Genomic DNA, 15731 nt, shown 5'->3' on the forward strand with positions numbered 1-15731 from the left:
TCCTCTTCCTCTTTGTCATCATCCTTGTCCTCCTCATATATATGATGGTCTTCATTGCCATCGAGAGTTTTACTTATGCCACACTTCTTGAAAGATTTAACAATAATGTCTTCTCCCATTCTAGACCATGACTGTTTTATCCACTGACATACTTGTTTGATTGTAGGTCATTTTAAAGCCCACTTCGGCATGAATTCATGTTGTATTTCATCCATCATCCACTTGTTCCTTTCCTCTCTCATACACACTTTAAATGGTTTATTTATCGAGACATCAAGAGGTTGCAATTGTGATGTAAGTGCTCCTGGAGTAACAACAAGTTCTATATTTCCCTGTCTCAGTTAATCTTTCACAGTATTTTTCAAACGACTACTAAACTGATCTAGCACAACAAGCAAACTCTTCTTCAATAAAGCACCTTTCCTTCGCTCCCCCACTTTGTTAATTCATAATTTCATACCAGCCTTGCCCATAAAACTTTTGTCATGTATGTAAACAACAGCACCTGCCCATATTTCATAAGGCTGGCTTGTTTTGGGCTTGAAAATGAGCACTGGATTAAGTTTATTACTATCAGCAAAACATGAAAGGACAACAGTTTCATGTCACTTATTTTTATAGTTACAGTTTTAGCACTTTTCACGAGCACTGGATTAAGTTTATTACTATCAGCAAAACATGAAAGGACAACAGTTTCATGTCACTTATTTTTATAGTTACAGTTTTAGCACTTTTCACGGCAACAGTTCTGTTACTCGGAACATCAAACGTTGACGGAGTTGTGTTCATATTCGCTATCTCGCTTCGTTCAACACTGTTTTTCTTTTGACACTGAATAACAAAATGATGGAAAGATAACATTCTCTCTTCATCCTCTTGTGACATTTTCTGATGTATTTTGGTTTTGGTTCACATGCTAGATCCATGACACTTCATAAACATGTAGCACAAACCAACACTACCCGTAAGGTCTGTTAAGTTCCACTGTAGCGCTAGCTTATGAGCGTGCATTTGAATCATTTTTGTATTAATTCCAATGCCACTTTGATGGTGTCCTTGGATCCATTTCAATATGTTACCTTCTAATTTTGGCCATTTTGCATTCAGTCATCTGCACATCTAGTCTTCCTCATTTTTTTGGTTCTTCTTTACTCAGTCACCAATTGCAAGACCCCCCCCCCCCCCCCCAATTGGTGGAGGGCTAAAATACCGCTCAGCTGTTTTGTTTCCTTGTTCTTCCGCATATGCTATTAATTTCAATTTATAGCTGGATCATATGAATATCTTTCATTTTTCTCCCATTACGAAAGTAGCTACTAACAAAAATATTGGACTGCTACCAATAACACAAATCACTTTCAGTTCAAGTTCACTGGCCCGTAGACTGAAATGATGCATCATACGCTAGACAGTGTTCTGGGTTTGTGATAGTGGAACAAGAGCTCGCTCTCTCTCTCTCTCTCTCTCTCTCTCTCTCTCTCTCTCTCTCTTAGCGTTACCAAGCTTGTGAATCCTCACAACTCATGTTCCTCACACTGCTGCTGCCAGTTGAATCCAATGTCGTCAGAAAGAATGTGGCTTTTTTTAAGACTGTCAGGAATTTTAAGTCAAACACTGGATATTTTTATACTAATTTCGAGTATAAGAGACACCTGCACTTTGGAGGCAATTTTTTGAAGATAAGTGTCTTATAGTCGTTAAAATATGGTAGATAATGAGTGTAAGGTAAAAAAGCAATCGCTCCTCTGCAGCACACTGTCTAACTCGGGTAGAGACATTGCGTCAGCCGAGGAAGACAGCTGCAAATAACACATTGTCACAAGGGCCTATTACCATGAAAGTAAAAACACCTTAACTATGTATGACATAATTAAGATTCAATTCATACATCTTGGAGCCAGCTTCACCAAATGTGCAATCTCAGTGCCTCTTTCACCACACACACCATCTTGATTCTTCCCACTGACACTAGTTTCTTAGAATTCCACAAGTGGGAATGAGCGCTACAACACGTCCTCAGTTCTTGTCACCCACCTGGCCTTAATTTACGTTAATTTCTTCTGTCTCAGCATTTCTTCACAGTAACTACTCCCTCCTTCACTCCACTTTAGTTTTCTACATATTTCATTTTCTGACCTGTCCATTTTTCGCCGTCCCCCCCTCCCACCTGGGTTATATACAATGTACTTAGCTTTTCACTCTTATTAACTCATCCACAATGTTTCAGTAGTAATCTCTGTGTTGCATATTACCCTGTCTTCCACTTTTAAGCTCTCAGGTTTTGAAACCTCATCCGGTGCAGTCCCCAACAATCAGTCTTTCCTTCTCATCCAGTCCGGTAAGTCTCCCCTGACCTGGGTATCTGGGTGACTTTTCTGAACTCTACTCCTTTTCATACGCCTCTCCAGTCCTTTTCCTCCACCCCTCTTTCTTCTCCTTCAACCCTGCCGCAAGAAGAAGGAACCACTGGCTCCGAAAGCTAGTATAAGTTAAACCTTTTTTATGTGTGTGTTCTATTGCCATTTGATGAGTAGATTTTTTATCTTTCCAATTACATGATAAAACAAAGTGGTTTTTGGTAATGAAAGATTGAAAAAAGCATAGCACCAATCTGTAATTACTATTAAAATAAAGGGAAGAACAACTACTGACTTTGTAGTGATTTGAGAATTTCTGTATAAATTCTAGAACCACTCAGCCTTCTATTGTCTCGAACACACGATATTCTAGATAAAAGTGTGGGATGGTAAAATCCTACCTACTGCATGTCACATGTTTGTGTGTGCACATTTAAAATCAGTTGCGGGAAGAAGGTAGACACGGCGGTCGAACAGCACCAACAAGTACCTGTCCGTCAATCCATAGATGTGTTAGTGAGGGTGTAATGAAGAACCATGGAGTTTACATGCCGCTCTGTGCTTATTGTATCACTGACTATTGTTAATTATAACAAGAACAGTTGGACAAAGTACTATTATAGACTCTTGACTCAGCCTTGGTAGAATTTTCGGATTCATTTTAAGAAAGTCATGGTAGTCAAGCCAACTTTCTTTTAACTGTAACTCATTTTGTTTTTTAATGTTCGATGGTACAAGGTACTTACAGAAAGTTACATATGTATGTTGAAAGTGTGAATTATATTGTGCATGAAAGTCAAATACATCGTTAACTGCCGAAAAGGAAAGTTTGTATGTCAACTCATTTTATAAGTAGAAAGAGTTTTAAAAGTTCCTGTACCACGCGCTATTTGACAGAGAAGAAGTCAAGAGATTTTCTAGCAGCCGGCTATCCCGTGAAGAAGAGGGGGCTGCAAAATTCCAAGTAAGTCACCTCGTAAAGAAGTGGAATGTGATTTGGGGAAATAAATCGGTACAACCCACATCCACACTCACACTTGTGTCAGTTGTCAGAACATTAGAACATGGTTACCTGTGTGAAAGGACTGAAAAAACAGGAATTTTCAGTCAAAAACGCGAAAAGAAGCTGTTGTGTGTTGCCATAGCAACCAGACATAACAAGACAAAGGATTTATTCTGAGACATTGGAATACATTCAAGTATCCAATGAAGCAAAATTTGAATGAAAAATCGTGAAGACACGGAAAATTCATGACGACAAAACGTTATTTCGATGTATTTGTCTAAGTAGTATGCATAGAACACTTCAACCAAGAAGATCCAGTGCAGGGAGTATACAGCTCTTACACACATCACGGGGACGCAGATGCGGAAACCAACCTACACCCGTTGCCGCTGGTACCAGATGTTGTTAACTGGTTTTGACCTGCCTCCACAATTGCTCACCTACGCAGCAAGAATTCTACGCCAGGTGAGCATGAAACAAAACTTCATTACTTTAGAACGAAGTGGTACAAAATACTGTTGAGTGAACTTTTATTTGTGTAATTATCATATTTAAAGTTAGTTTTAAATGATTACAGGAGCTAAAGCATTTAAAAGTATGGAAAATTTACAAGTTGGGGAAACTCAGGAACCAGCTATGGCCATGAAAGTTAGCAAAGAGGTTCCTGACTGGGCTGAGTTGATAAATTTAATCAAAGCTCAGAGTCTGCAATTAAATGATCAAAGTGCAACTCTCAGTCAATTACACTCCCAGACTGAAGCTTTAAACACCAAAGTCGACTCTCAAAGTAAAGAATTTAGTAATCTATGTGAAGGCATGGGTGCTTTGAAGACTTAATTTGACACTGTAAGTACTAAAGTAGAGAATTTAAAAATAGATTCTAAAAACGAGATGACAGATTCTTTAACCACTCATATAAATCATATTTTTGCTGATCTTAGTAAGAAACAGAATGACAATTTGCAAGATTTATCAAAAAGGTTAGAACTGGACACTGAGAACAAATATAACAATGTAGAATCAGAACTTACTGAAAAGTTAGGATCTTTTGAAAATACGTGAAACATTAAATATAATGATGTGAGACATGGGTTGTATACTTTGCAACAGAGTGTAGATAAGCAACAATGAGTTAATGCCAATCATTCAATCGCAAATTACAGGTGTCAGTACATGGGCAGACAATGTAGAAAGGAATTTCAAAGAGAAAATAGCAAACTCTGATATTATAAATGTACACTACCGGCCATTAAAATTGCTACACCACAAAGATGACGTGCTACAGACGTGAAATTCAACCGACAGGAAGAAGATGCTGTGATATGCAAATGATTAGGTTTTCAGAGCATCCACAAGGTTGGTGCCGGTGGCGACACCTACAACGTGCTGACATGAGAAAAGTTTCCAACCGATTTCTCACACACAAACAGCAGTTGACCAGCGTTGCCTGGTGAAACGTTGCCGTGATGCCTCGTGTAAGGAGGAAAAATGCGTACCAACACGTTTCCGACTGATAAAGGTCAGATTGTAGCCTATTGCGAGCGCGGTTTATCGTATCATGACATTGCTTCTCGCGTTGGTCGAGATCCAGTGACTGTTACCAGAATATGGAATCGGTGGGTTCAGGAGGGTAATACGGGGCGCCGTGCTGGATCCCAATGGCCTTGTAGCACTAGCAGTCGAGATGACAGGCATATTATCCGCATGGCTGTAACGGATCGTGCAGCCACGTCTCAATCCCTCAGTCAACAGATGGGGACATTTGCAAGACAACAACCATCTGCACGAACAGTTCGACGACATTTGCAGCAGCATGCACTATTAGCTCGGTGACCGTGGCTGCGGTTACCCTTGACGCTGCAACACAGACAGGAGTGCCTGCGATGGTGTACTCAACGACGAACCAGTGTGCACGAATGGCAAAACGTCATTTTTTCGGATGAATCCAGGTTCTGTTTACAGCATCATGATGGTCGCATCTGTGTTTGGCGACATCACGGTGAACGCACATTGGAAGCGTGTATTCGTCATCGCCATACTGGCATATCACCCAGCGTGATGGTATGGGGTGCCATTGGTTACACGTCTTGGTCACCTCTTGTTCGCATTGACGGCACTTTGAACAGGGGACGTTACATTTCAGATGTGTTACGACCCGTGGCTCTACCCTTCATTCGATCCCTGTGAAACCATACATTTCAGCAGGATAATGCACAACCGCATGTTGCAGGTCCTGTACAGGCCTTTCTGGATACAGAAAATGTTAGACTGCTGCCCCGGCCAGCACATTCTCCAGATCTCTCACCAACTGAAAACATCTGGCCAATGGTGGCCGAGCAACTGGTTCGTCACAATACGCCAGTCACTACTCTTGATGAACTGTGGTATCTGTTGAAGCTGCATGGGCAGCTGTACCTGTACACGCCATCCAAGTTCTGTTTGACTCAATGTCCAGACTTATCAAGGCCGTTATTACGGCAAGAGGTGGTTGTTCTGGATACTGATTTCTCAGGATCTATGCATCCAAATTGCGTGAAAATGTAATCACATGTCATATCTAGTATAATATATTTGTCCAATGAATACCCGTTTATCATCTGCATTTCTTCTTGGTGTAGCAATTTTAATGGCCAGTAGTGTAATTAGTTTGGAGGAACAATTTGGGGAAATTATAGATAAAAAAGTCACTGAGAGAATAACATCCGGGAACGCATCACTTATTCCTTCTTCCAAACTTAATGATACCAGGAAGGGTATAGAAGACCTGTGGAGAGAATTTAAGCTTATTCAAGACGAAGCAGAAAAAAGGGTAGCTTCACCTAATGTGGTGCTAATGCAGGGTTATTGACACAATTCCCTAAATTTAAGCCGGATGGAGATGTACATCTGACACATTTCTTAAAAAGGTTTAAGGAAGCATTACCAAAAAATTGGGAAGATCCTAAGAAAATCGAATTTGCTGTGGGGTACCCTCTAGGGGAAGCCTCAGAATGAGGAACAGTAAATATTGAGAATTTTTCCTTCTGTGAAGACTTTCAAAAGAGATTTAAAGAGAAATACTGTCAGTTCTCAAGAGAAGTTGATATGAGATCTATGGGACCCAAAATATTATAATAATACTTGGGGTACTATGAGGAAATATTTCGATTGGCATTTAACACGAGCAAAGTATTTAGATAAGCCAATGGAAGAAGGGTTAGTACATATTTTAACTAGGTGATTACCCATCTATGCGAGAAAAGACAACTTATGTAGCGGTTGGAAAATGGTAGAAGAGTTGTTGTCTTTTGTTGACACACTTGATGCAATAAATAGGGACCACAGGGGAACTTTACACCAAAGTGAAAGTTCGAACTATAAAAGGAATAGTGGAAATAATTTTAAAAGGCACGAGGTAAACTTAGCGAAAGTACACCAGTGTAATAAGAAAAGTTGCAACGGTAATTATCAAAAGCAGCATCCACATTCAAATTTAAGTCCAGTAACTTCTCAAGAATTTGTACTGAGTAACCAAAAACACAAAATGGGAATGTAGTATCTCAATTCTGTAACCAACCCGTAATTAGTAGTAATGAGGAAAACTTAGTTTGGCCTGGATCCAGAGCCAGGGACCAAGCTGTGGAAATACATTAGGAGGTCGTATCCCATATAAGTATGTTAACTTTACGCACAAAATACCCACAAAGGAATGGTTGCTGCTTGAAGAACCAAGCTTAGCTACTAACAACCCACAACTTATAATAGCAGGGACAGTGGAAACTTCTGAGGTTAACATATTTACAGATTCGGGAAGCGAGGTATCACTCATCTCAAATGCATTTTTTAACTCGCTGCAGAATAAACAGCACTTATCGTTATTGCTGGTGACTGGAGTATACATAATAGGGATAACGGGAACAAAAATAAACTCAGGTGAACTGCAGTATTGGAAATATGGTATTTTGTCAAACACTGTTGATGGTAGGAAATATTAATAGAGACATAATGTTTGGTTTAGATTGGTTGTTTCAGTTTAAAGCCACCTTAAACTTTGACGAACATCTACTTTGTTTTGGTAAAGGGGACAGTAGATGCTGGGCACCTTTTGTGACAAATAGTCACTTTAAGGAACAAACCACTGAGTGTCAGTGCCTGCGATTAACGGCTACAGCACAATTATCACCAAAAAATCGATAACGTTGATCAAGTAACACATCGAAATGGTATACAAGACAAAATTAATGAATCCCCAACATTAACCGATCAACAAGGGTGAGATTTATATAAAATTTTAATGGATTATGAAGTAGTGTTTTCCGACTGTCCAGGTAATATCAGCGACTATATCTGTAAGTTCAAAATCAATGATGGCGCTCCATTCTTTAGCAAATCGTATCCCATACCAATGAGTTTGAAGGAAGCAGTTTGGGATGAGATTAACAAAATGATTGATGATAATATTATAGAATGAAGTTCCAGTGTAATGAATAATCCTCTGGTCATGGTGAAGAAAGATACAAGTGGGGTATGATTAGTCTTATACTCTCATAAATTGAACCGACATACAGAGACGGAGAGAGATCACCTGATTAATATTGACAAATTGTTATCCAAATTTGAAAAGAATAGATTCTTTAGCATGATGGATTTGATCGTGGGATATTGGCAGATAAAATTACATCCAGAATCCAAAAAGTATACAGCCTTTTGTTTGATGGCAAATCGTATTTCAATGTACTGTCATTTGGACTTAGTATCTCTTTGTCCGTATTTATATGTGCGTTAGATGAAGCACTAGGGAGAGACTTATTGAAGGATTTGATAATATACACAGACGATATCGTAATAATATCAGCTACTTGGGAGGAACATTGTCTAACTTTGTGCAGACACTGAAAAAAATTTAAAGAGAAAGGTATTATGGTGAAGCTGTCAAAATTGTTTTTTGTGCGCCAAGAACTTGAGTTCTTAGGGCATATTGTAGGGGTAGAGGGAATTAGACCAGACCCTGAACGCATAAATGCTATCAAAGAATGTCCGCACCCCAGAAATGTAAGACAATTAAAAGGATCTATAGGTATGGCCGGATACTATCGACAGTATGTAAGAGGGCAGGAGTTAAATGACCCAAGAATTTTAAGTATATTAAAAAAGGGAGTACTGTGGACTTGGGATCAAGGTGCAAATGATGCATTTGGAAACGTTAAAAGAGCGCTTGTTGAGGTACACATATTACATCATCCAGTTATGGGCAAACCGTTTAAAATTTCAACAGATTCATCTGATTATGGTGTTGCTGATAAACTTTTTCAAGGAGAATGGGATCCAAATAATTCAGAGCACAGAACCATACCTTTTGCTAGCTGTAGCCTAAATAACCACAAACTAAATTACACAGCTACCGAAAAGGAACTATTGGCGATTGTATGGAGTAATCAAAAGTTTCAAATACTAGTATGGGAATCAGATATCCACATTTATACAGATCATCAAGCTTTATCCTTTCTGATGAGTAGTCGATTACTACACAGTAGGTTGATGCAATGGATGGTTTTCCTACAGGAGTATGATATTAAGATACGATACGTAAAAGGTTCTGAAAATATTGTGTCTGATGCTTTACCGAGGCTACCCACAGGAATGGAAAAACTGAAACGTATGGAAGGGTCCGGCGTTATTTTTGTCATTAATTTTATGTCAGCAGAATATCCGAACATAAGGGTAAAGGAAATGGCTCAAAGAATAACAGAGAATGAGATTTTCACTCTGCAGCGGAGTGTGCGCAGAGTGAAAATCTCATTCTGGAAACATCCCCCAGGCTGTGGCTAAGCCATGTCTCCGCAATATCCATTCTTTCAGGAGTGCTAGTTCTGCAAGGTTCGCAGGAGAACTTCTGTAAAGTTTGGAAGGTAGGAGACGAGGTACTGGCAGAAGTAAAGCTGTGGGTACCGGCCGTGAGTCGTGCTTCGGTAGCTCAGTTGGTAGAGCACTTGCCCGCGAAAGGCAAAGGTCCCGAGTTCGAGTCTCGGTCGGGCACACAGTTTTAATCTGCCAGGAAGTTTCAATAACAGAGAATATTCATCATGATCCTTACTTCACAGAAATATTTTCTATGTGTATCCGGAACTCGTTATTTCTTAATCAGTTATGAAAATGGAAAATTATAGATCATAACTTGTGTTGGAGAGAGAGCGTAGAATCACAGCATTGGTGTTTATGTATTCCAAAGGTAATGGAAGACAAACTTGCATTGTATGTTCATATGGGATATGGACACTTCGGAATCAAAAAATGTACATCCCATATGAATAAGTTTTATTATTTCAAGAAGTTAGGTCATAAAACAGCATCTTTGATTAGGATCTGTGAAACTAGCCAGAAAGTAAAAAGAGAGTAATACTCATGAGAAATACAGAATGTATCCTGTTATCTATAAGTCATTGCACGGCCTTGCAGCAGCAGATTTCTTTGGACCAATTCCACAAGGAAAGGGAGGAGTATCATATATTTTGGTGATCATAGAATGCTGGTCAAAATATGTTAAACTATATCCTATTAAAAGAGCAAATACGCAGATGGTTATACACTGTTTACAACAATACTTTCTAGAAGTAGGTAAACTAAAACGGTTTCTTACAGATAACGGACCACAATTTGTAAGCAACGAATTTAGAGAATCCCTAGTATGGGAAAGTATAATAATCTGTCATCAAATCCGAGTGAATGAGTAATGAAGGAAATTGTAAAATTATATTGTACATACTGCCATGAAAAACATACTTTGTGGGCAATAAAAGTTAAGGACTTTGAACTTATACTAAATGAATTACCCGATTTATCGACTGGGTTGACACCTTTAGATATTATAGGCAAACCTTTTGTAGGAGAACCTACAATTAAGTATTTTAATTGGCTTGAACAACCCAGTGTCAATTATGAAGTAAACCAGGAAATAGTTCCTAAAAATTTGACTGAAAAGGTTCAACAAAGAGTAAGTAAGCATAATGAAAAAGCTGTGGAACCTCAGTACCAACTCAACGACCTGGTTCTTATAAAACAACATCTTCCCAGCTCGACTCTGAAGAAAGAGACTCTTAAGTTTTTTCAAAAATATGAGGGGCCATACCGGGTACAAACGGTGGTCCATCCTAAGACGTTATTTTTCGTAGATCCCACAACTGGATTAGAAAAGGGGAAATACAATGTTAAGGATGTAAAATTGTATAATCTCCAGGGACGTTAACATTCTGAGTTAACAGGCGGAGTGAAGACCGTCAGATCCAGAGTTGCTTTCAGTGCTTTTTCCAAACAATTTCCTGCACCAAATTCCTTTAAAATCTAAAACTATCCTAATAATCTTACTGCTTTAAAAAAACTGAATATGACCATAAAACAGAGACCAACTTAAGAGAATCATAGAAAATAAAAGTGATATCTACACGAAATAAACTGAATCAAGTACTGTATTTGTGGAACATATAATAAGATGTGACCAGCCGAACAACTGTTATACCATAGTGTATAGATTTTCTATTTTGTGTAGAGTATTTTATATCTTTCATGAGATGTGATATAGATGGGAGGGTTTGTATAAAATTTGAAAGGGATGGGTATTGTAGCTAAAAGCAAGATTTACAAGAACAGATACATCACGACTAACACAAAACACACATTTCAAACAACCCTCACAAACAAGTGTGCCTGATTCTTCTTCATTTTCTGTTTCCACGAGGTTGCAAGGATTTGCTTTGGGGATCTCAAAGGATGAAGGTGGGACAAGTCCATTCTGTAGGAGATGATTCAACACCAAACCACCTTCGGCGCCTCACTCAAGTAACTGAGAGGTAGGATCCTGGGGAAGGGGGTTGGGAAGGGTTTCCTGTCTTTGACGCTATCTTCCTTCTCTTCTTCGATCCTGGCAACCACATCTATCTTTTCCTTTCCTCCTCCTCATCTTGAGGACTTGTTTATCTTTTCCCCCTTTCCATAATCATAAATTCCTATCGCTTAAGTCCTTCCTTATTTCTGTGGTTACTAAGAACCTGCATCTTATCTTTAGATAAGAAGGCCAAGGAATCATACTATACAAACACACGTCCGCATATACACAAATATACACTTCTACGCAAACATTAAATTATATAAGACAAAGCCTATCATGATGTGAGAACCACCTGGTGTTGTAGGGGGGAAAAGGTGTGTACATAGGGAATTATGCACACATATATGGGGAGTTGTGATGGTTCTACATCGAATATACATAAGGAGAGGTGCCCATACATAACAAACAACTATAAAATAGTAATGAGTAATGGATAAATAAGAAAAAGGTGTGAGCAATGTCAGTGAAATTAAAACTCTGATGAATTGAAGGATAGGGGGATGTAAGTGGTATATATAAACATAATATCTACAGAAAGTATAGAAGTTGAAAGTAGAGGAGGACTCTAGGGAGTGAATGATATATTAAAGAATGAATGCAAAGTTTAAAACAGATTTATACCTTTACCAGAAGATACTTAATTATGGTATACATAGAAATGAATATTAGGGTAATGAATCTTGAGGCCTACTCAGAAAGGATAAGGAGGGTGTACCCGGCATTCACTAAATATAAAGGGCAGATGAACCTACATGGTGATAGGACGATCTGCGGCCTAAAAATAGAGATATTTTGTACGGGGCGTACCAGCCAGAATGGAAAGAGGAAGTGTTCTTATAAGGTCAATGCACAAGCAAGGAATAGGTGCTGATCCTAGGAGATGGGGACAGTATCGTGACAAAAGTCACAAATTTTATAGGAATTATTCTTGAAAGTGTAAATCCTATGAATGACTAGCATTATTATGGTTCGCAGACTTATATGAGTGTCAAAAGAACACTTTCATTTCGCCCAGAGTTCCTCTAAGCTACAATAATGCAAATAGTACATACTAGGAAAAAGGTAGTACAAAAAGATAAGAATAGAAAACAGATTACTCATGTGTCATAAACACCTGAAATTTTCAATTGAAAAAAGGAAATAAAGAAAAGAAAAAGAGTTCTCACAATTTCTAAATATCAGTAAAGCTGACTAAAACAATGAATAAATGCTCATGTCTTAATAACAAAGTAAAATAAGAAAAGAATAGAGATACAATAAGCGAAAGATTGTTCCAGAGAGGGCAGAGAATTGTTACGGAAAGCAGGGATATGTATACAAACAAATGTAAAAAAAGTATAGTAGTAACATATGAAATGTTATTACGAATGATATCATTTGAATAATGATTATGTATAAAATATCGCGTGTTCGATCGGGGGAGGGGGGGGGTATTATGTAGTGATTCGAGAATTTCTGTGTAAATTCTAGAACCACTCAGCCTTCTACGGTCTCTAACACACGATATTCTAGATTTGAGTGTGGGATGGTAAAATCCTACCTCCTGCGCGTCACGTTTGTGAGTGCACATTTAAAATCAGTCGCGGGAAGAAGGTAGACGCGGCGGTCGAACGGCACCAACAAGTACCTGTCGGACAATCCACAGATGTGTTCAGTGAGTGCGTAATGAAGAACAATGGAGTTTACATGCCGCCCTGTACTTACTGTGTCATTGACTATAGTTAATTATATCAAGAACAGTTGAAAAAGTACTATTGTATAGACTCTTGACTCAGCCTTAGTAGAGGCAAGACGTATTTTCGGATTCATTTTAAGAAAGTCATGGTAGTCAAGCCAACTTTCTTTTAACTGGAACTCATTTTGTTTCTAATGTTCGACGGTACAAGGTACTTACAGAAAGTTACATATGTATGTTGAAAGTGTGAATTATATTGTGCATGAAAGTCAAATTCATCGTTAACTGACAAAAAGAAAAGTTCGTATGTCTACTCATTTTATAAGTAGAAAGAGGCTTAAAAGTTCCTGTACCAAGCGCTATTCGATGGAGAAGAAGTCGAGAGATTTTCTAGCACCCAACTATCCCGTAAAGAGGAGGGGCTGCAAAATTCCAAGTAAGTCACCTCGTAAAGAAGTGGAATGTGGTTTGGAGAAGTAAATCAGTACAACCCACACCCCCACTCACACTTTAAGTCATCAGAACATTAGAACTTAAGTATTATGAATGGTAGTACCAAACATAGTTATTGTGTGAGAGTAGCTTTAAGGATTTGTTTTCTGAGGAGAGGTGGAGGGAAACTTCTGTTTCAACGACGAAGTGCTCGATGATGTACGAAAACAGCAGGTTAAGAAGCACCTGATAAACAAGAAGAAGTACCAAATGTGAGAAATTACTGAGTGGGTTTAATTGGTAGGATACGACTGCTGAGGAATTTTTCAGGAAGAAAGAATTTGGTAATGTTATTGTATTAGGCTGTAAGTGATGTAAAGTCTATGTACTATACGTAATTGTCAACTTATAATATATGACATGCAGAATTGCCTGGAGCTGGATCCAGTGGGCTGGATTTGATTACAAATGGAGGTGTTGCTCTGCAGTTAATTTACTTGCCACAATTGAATGAAATAAAGATACCTCCATATGTAATGCACAACCCTCATGGAAGCAGGACCAACCGCGGCCAGCAAAGCACTTACATCAGGACCAACCTATTGATACAGCAAGTAGTGTCACCACAGCATTGAATGGCCCAGCAGAGGCAGCAGTGCTGTATTACTCTTGGCAAAGCATAAACGCAGAGCCACTGTGTCGTGATTGACCTTCATGTCTGAGCTGTTGCTCGGCTGCTGCTTAAATGACGAGAATTGATAGTCCACAAAAACAGGGATTGCCAAGCCCGTACAAATAGTACTTATTTCTAGACAGAAGTTTGCAGTCTGACAGCCATCAACTAGTCACTATCCCTGGACTCATGCCGCCGCTAGCTGCAGTTCTGTGTTCATGCTGAGTCTGATACTGCTGACTTAGTGCCCTCCAACCACCATCACTTCACCAACTGACTGACAGTATGACCGACCACAGACAAGCCACTCACTGACCACAGCACCTTTTCACTGATTGTGTATAGTTTGTGCTTTAGGGGCATAGGCTTCTCCTAGTTTGCTGAGAAATAAATGAATGTCTCAAAAATGATATTTTCATGATGAAACATTGTATGACAACCAGACGTCCGCTCACTGCTCCACTGTTGTTATGCCCAGGGTGGTGAACTCCTAGCTTCCTGACCTCTGACAACCTTGTTTCATCACCCACCATACAGGACAACCACCCCCGGGCTCTACAGTATACAGATTATCGTTACAAAAATCGACTCTGTTAAATAGATATATGATATTCTGTCTTCCAACTATTGTCGATTCAAAAGAAATTTATGACTGGAAATCGCTTTTAGTGCAATGGTGATATATGGCAGTCAGGTATTTCAGGACCTTTCAAGAAATTCAGTAATAGAGTATACCCACTGGAAAAAGGAGAGTAAGGGCCCTGGCCTACTAGGGAACAAAAATGAAAAGCAAGCACATTGTCACCTAAAGTAAACAGACTTTCATATCAGCTTAAAAACTGGCTACGTTTCTTACACAGGCACAATAAAGACATGGAGTGTACAGTAGAATATGAGTTTAAATACACAAGCAAGAATCTGATTAATGGCAAATTAGTTAATTTGTTGATGCCTAAGCAGAGCTTTCTACTCCTGACACTGAATGTTGATAAGTTGGCACTCTTCCAATCATTGAGTTACTTGGGCAGCCAATGTGTTAACTAGCTGCTTTTTATGCCAACTAACAAACACTCTACATATTACAAACATCTAGAATATAAGGGCATGCAGCAAGTTGAGTACACTTACATGTTCATTACAACATGCATTTTTTCTGTGACTTATGGAATAGCCATTTGTCAAGGTTGTAGAATAATATGTCCTGTGAATTTCAAAATGATAGTCTCTAACAACTGGAAAATTAACAAACCTGATGTCAAAATCTATGTTGGATTCATATGCTTGGTACTGATGAGGACCAAGTGCTGGAAAAATCACTTCTTTCTCCAGAAGTCGTTTTGCTGGAGCAATTAGACGTGGAAGTGCCACAGTTATCTTGATAAAAGTTTGCAAGTCCTGACCATGATAACCAAAGAGTGTTTGGCGTTTAACAATTTCAACGGCAAGTACAGCTTGTTGCACCTCTTCTCGATTTGAACGCATGTCTGCCAAAACAGCCTTGTTTAGTGCCTCCTGAAACCATGTAAAACATAATTTGAAGTCTCCAACGAATTTAATTGTTATCAAATAAGAATATATAGTAACCACATCAAATAGTTATTGTTTACAGATGTTGGATTGACAATAATTAAAGAGCCACTTTTCAGATCTCAACTGCTGATTCATCAACACAGTATTAATACGCAGTGAAGAGCCAAAGAAACTGAAGTGCTGCAACACAACACTGC

The 15731-nt window shown here is 38.8% G+C and overlaps 1 protein-coding gene across 1 annotated transcript in view; it reads right to left on the reverse strand.

Moving 5' to 3' along the window:
• Positions 1-15731, reverse strand: part of LOC124775748 (DNA polymerase delta catalytic subunit) — a 167545-nt gene that overhangs the window by 75230 nt on the left and 76584 nt on the right. Inside the window, exon 5 of the mRNA XM_047250578.1 lies at positions 15254-15516. Within this exon, the coding sequence (XP_047106534.1) occupies positions 15254-15516 (263 nt within the window). The remainder of the gene's footprint in view (positions 1-15253; positions 15517-15731) is intronic.

This window comes from Schistocerca piceifrons, chromosome 2 (genome assembly GCF_021461385.2).
Source record: "Schistocerca piceifrons isolate TAMUIC-IGC-003096 chromosome 2, iqSchPice1.1, whole genome shotgun sequence".
Lineage (NCBI taxonomy): Eukaryota > Metazoa > Arthropoda > Insecta > Orthoptera > Acrididae > Schistocerca > Schistocerca piceifrons.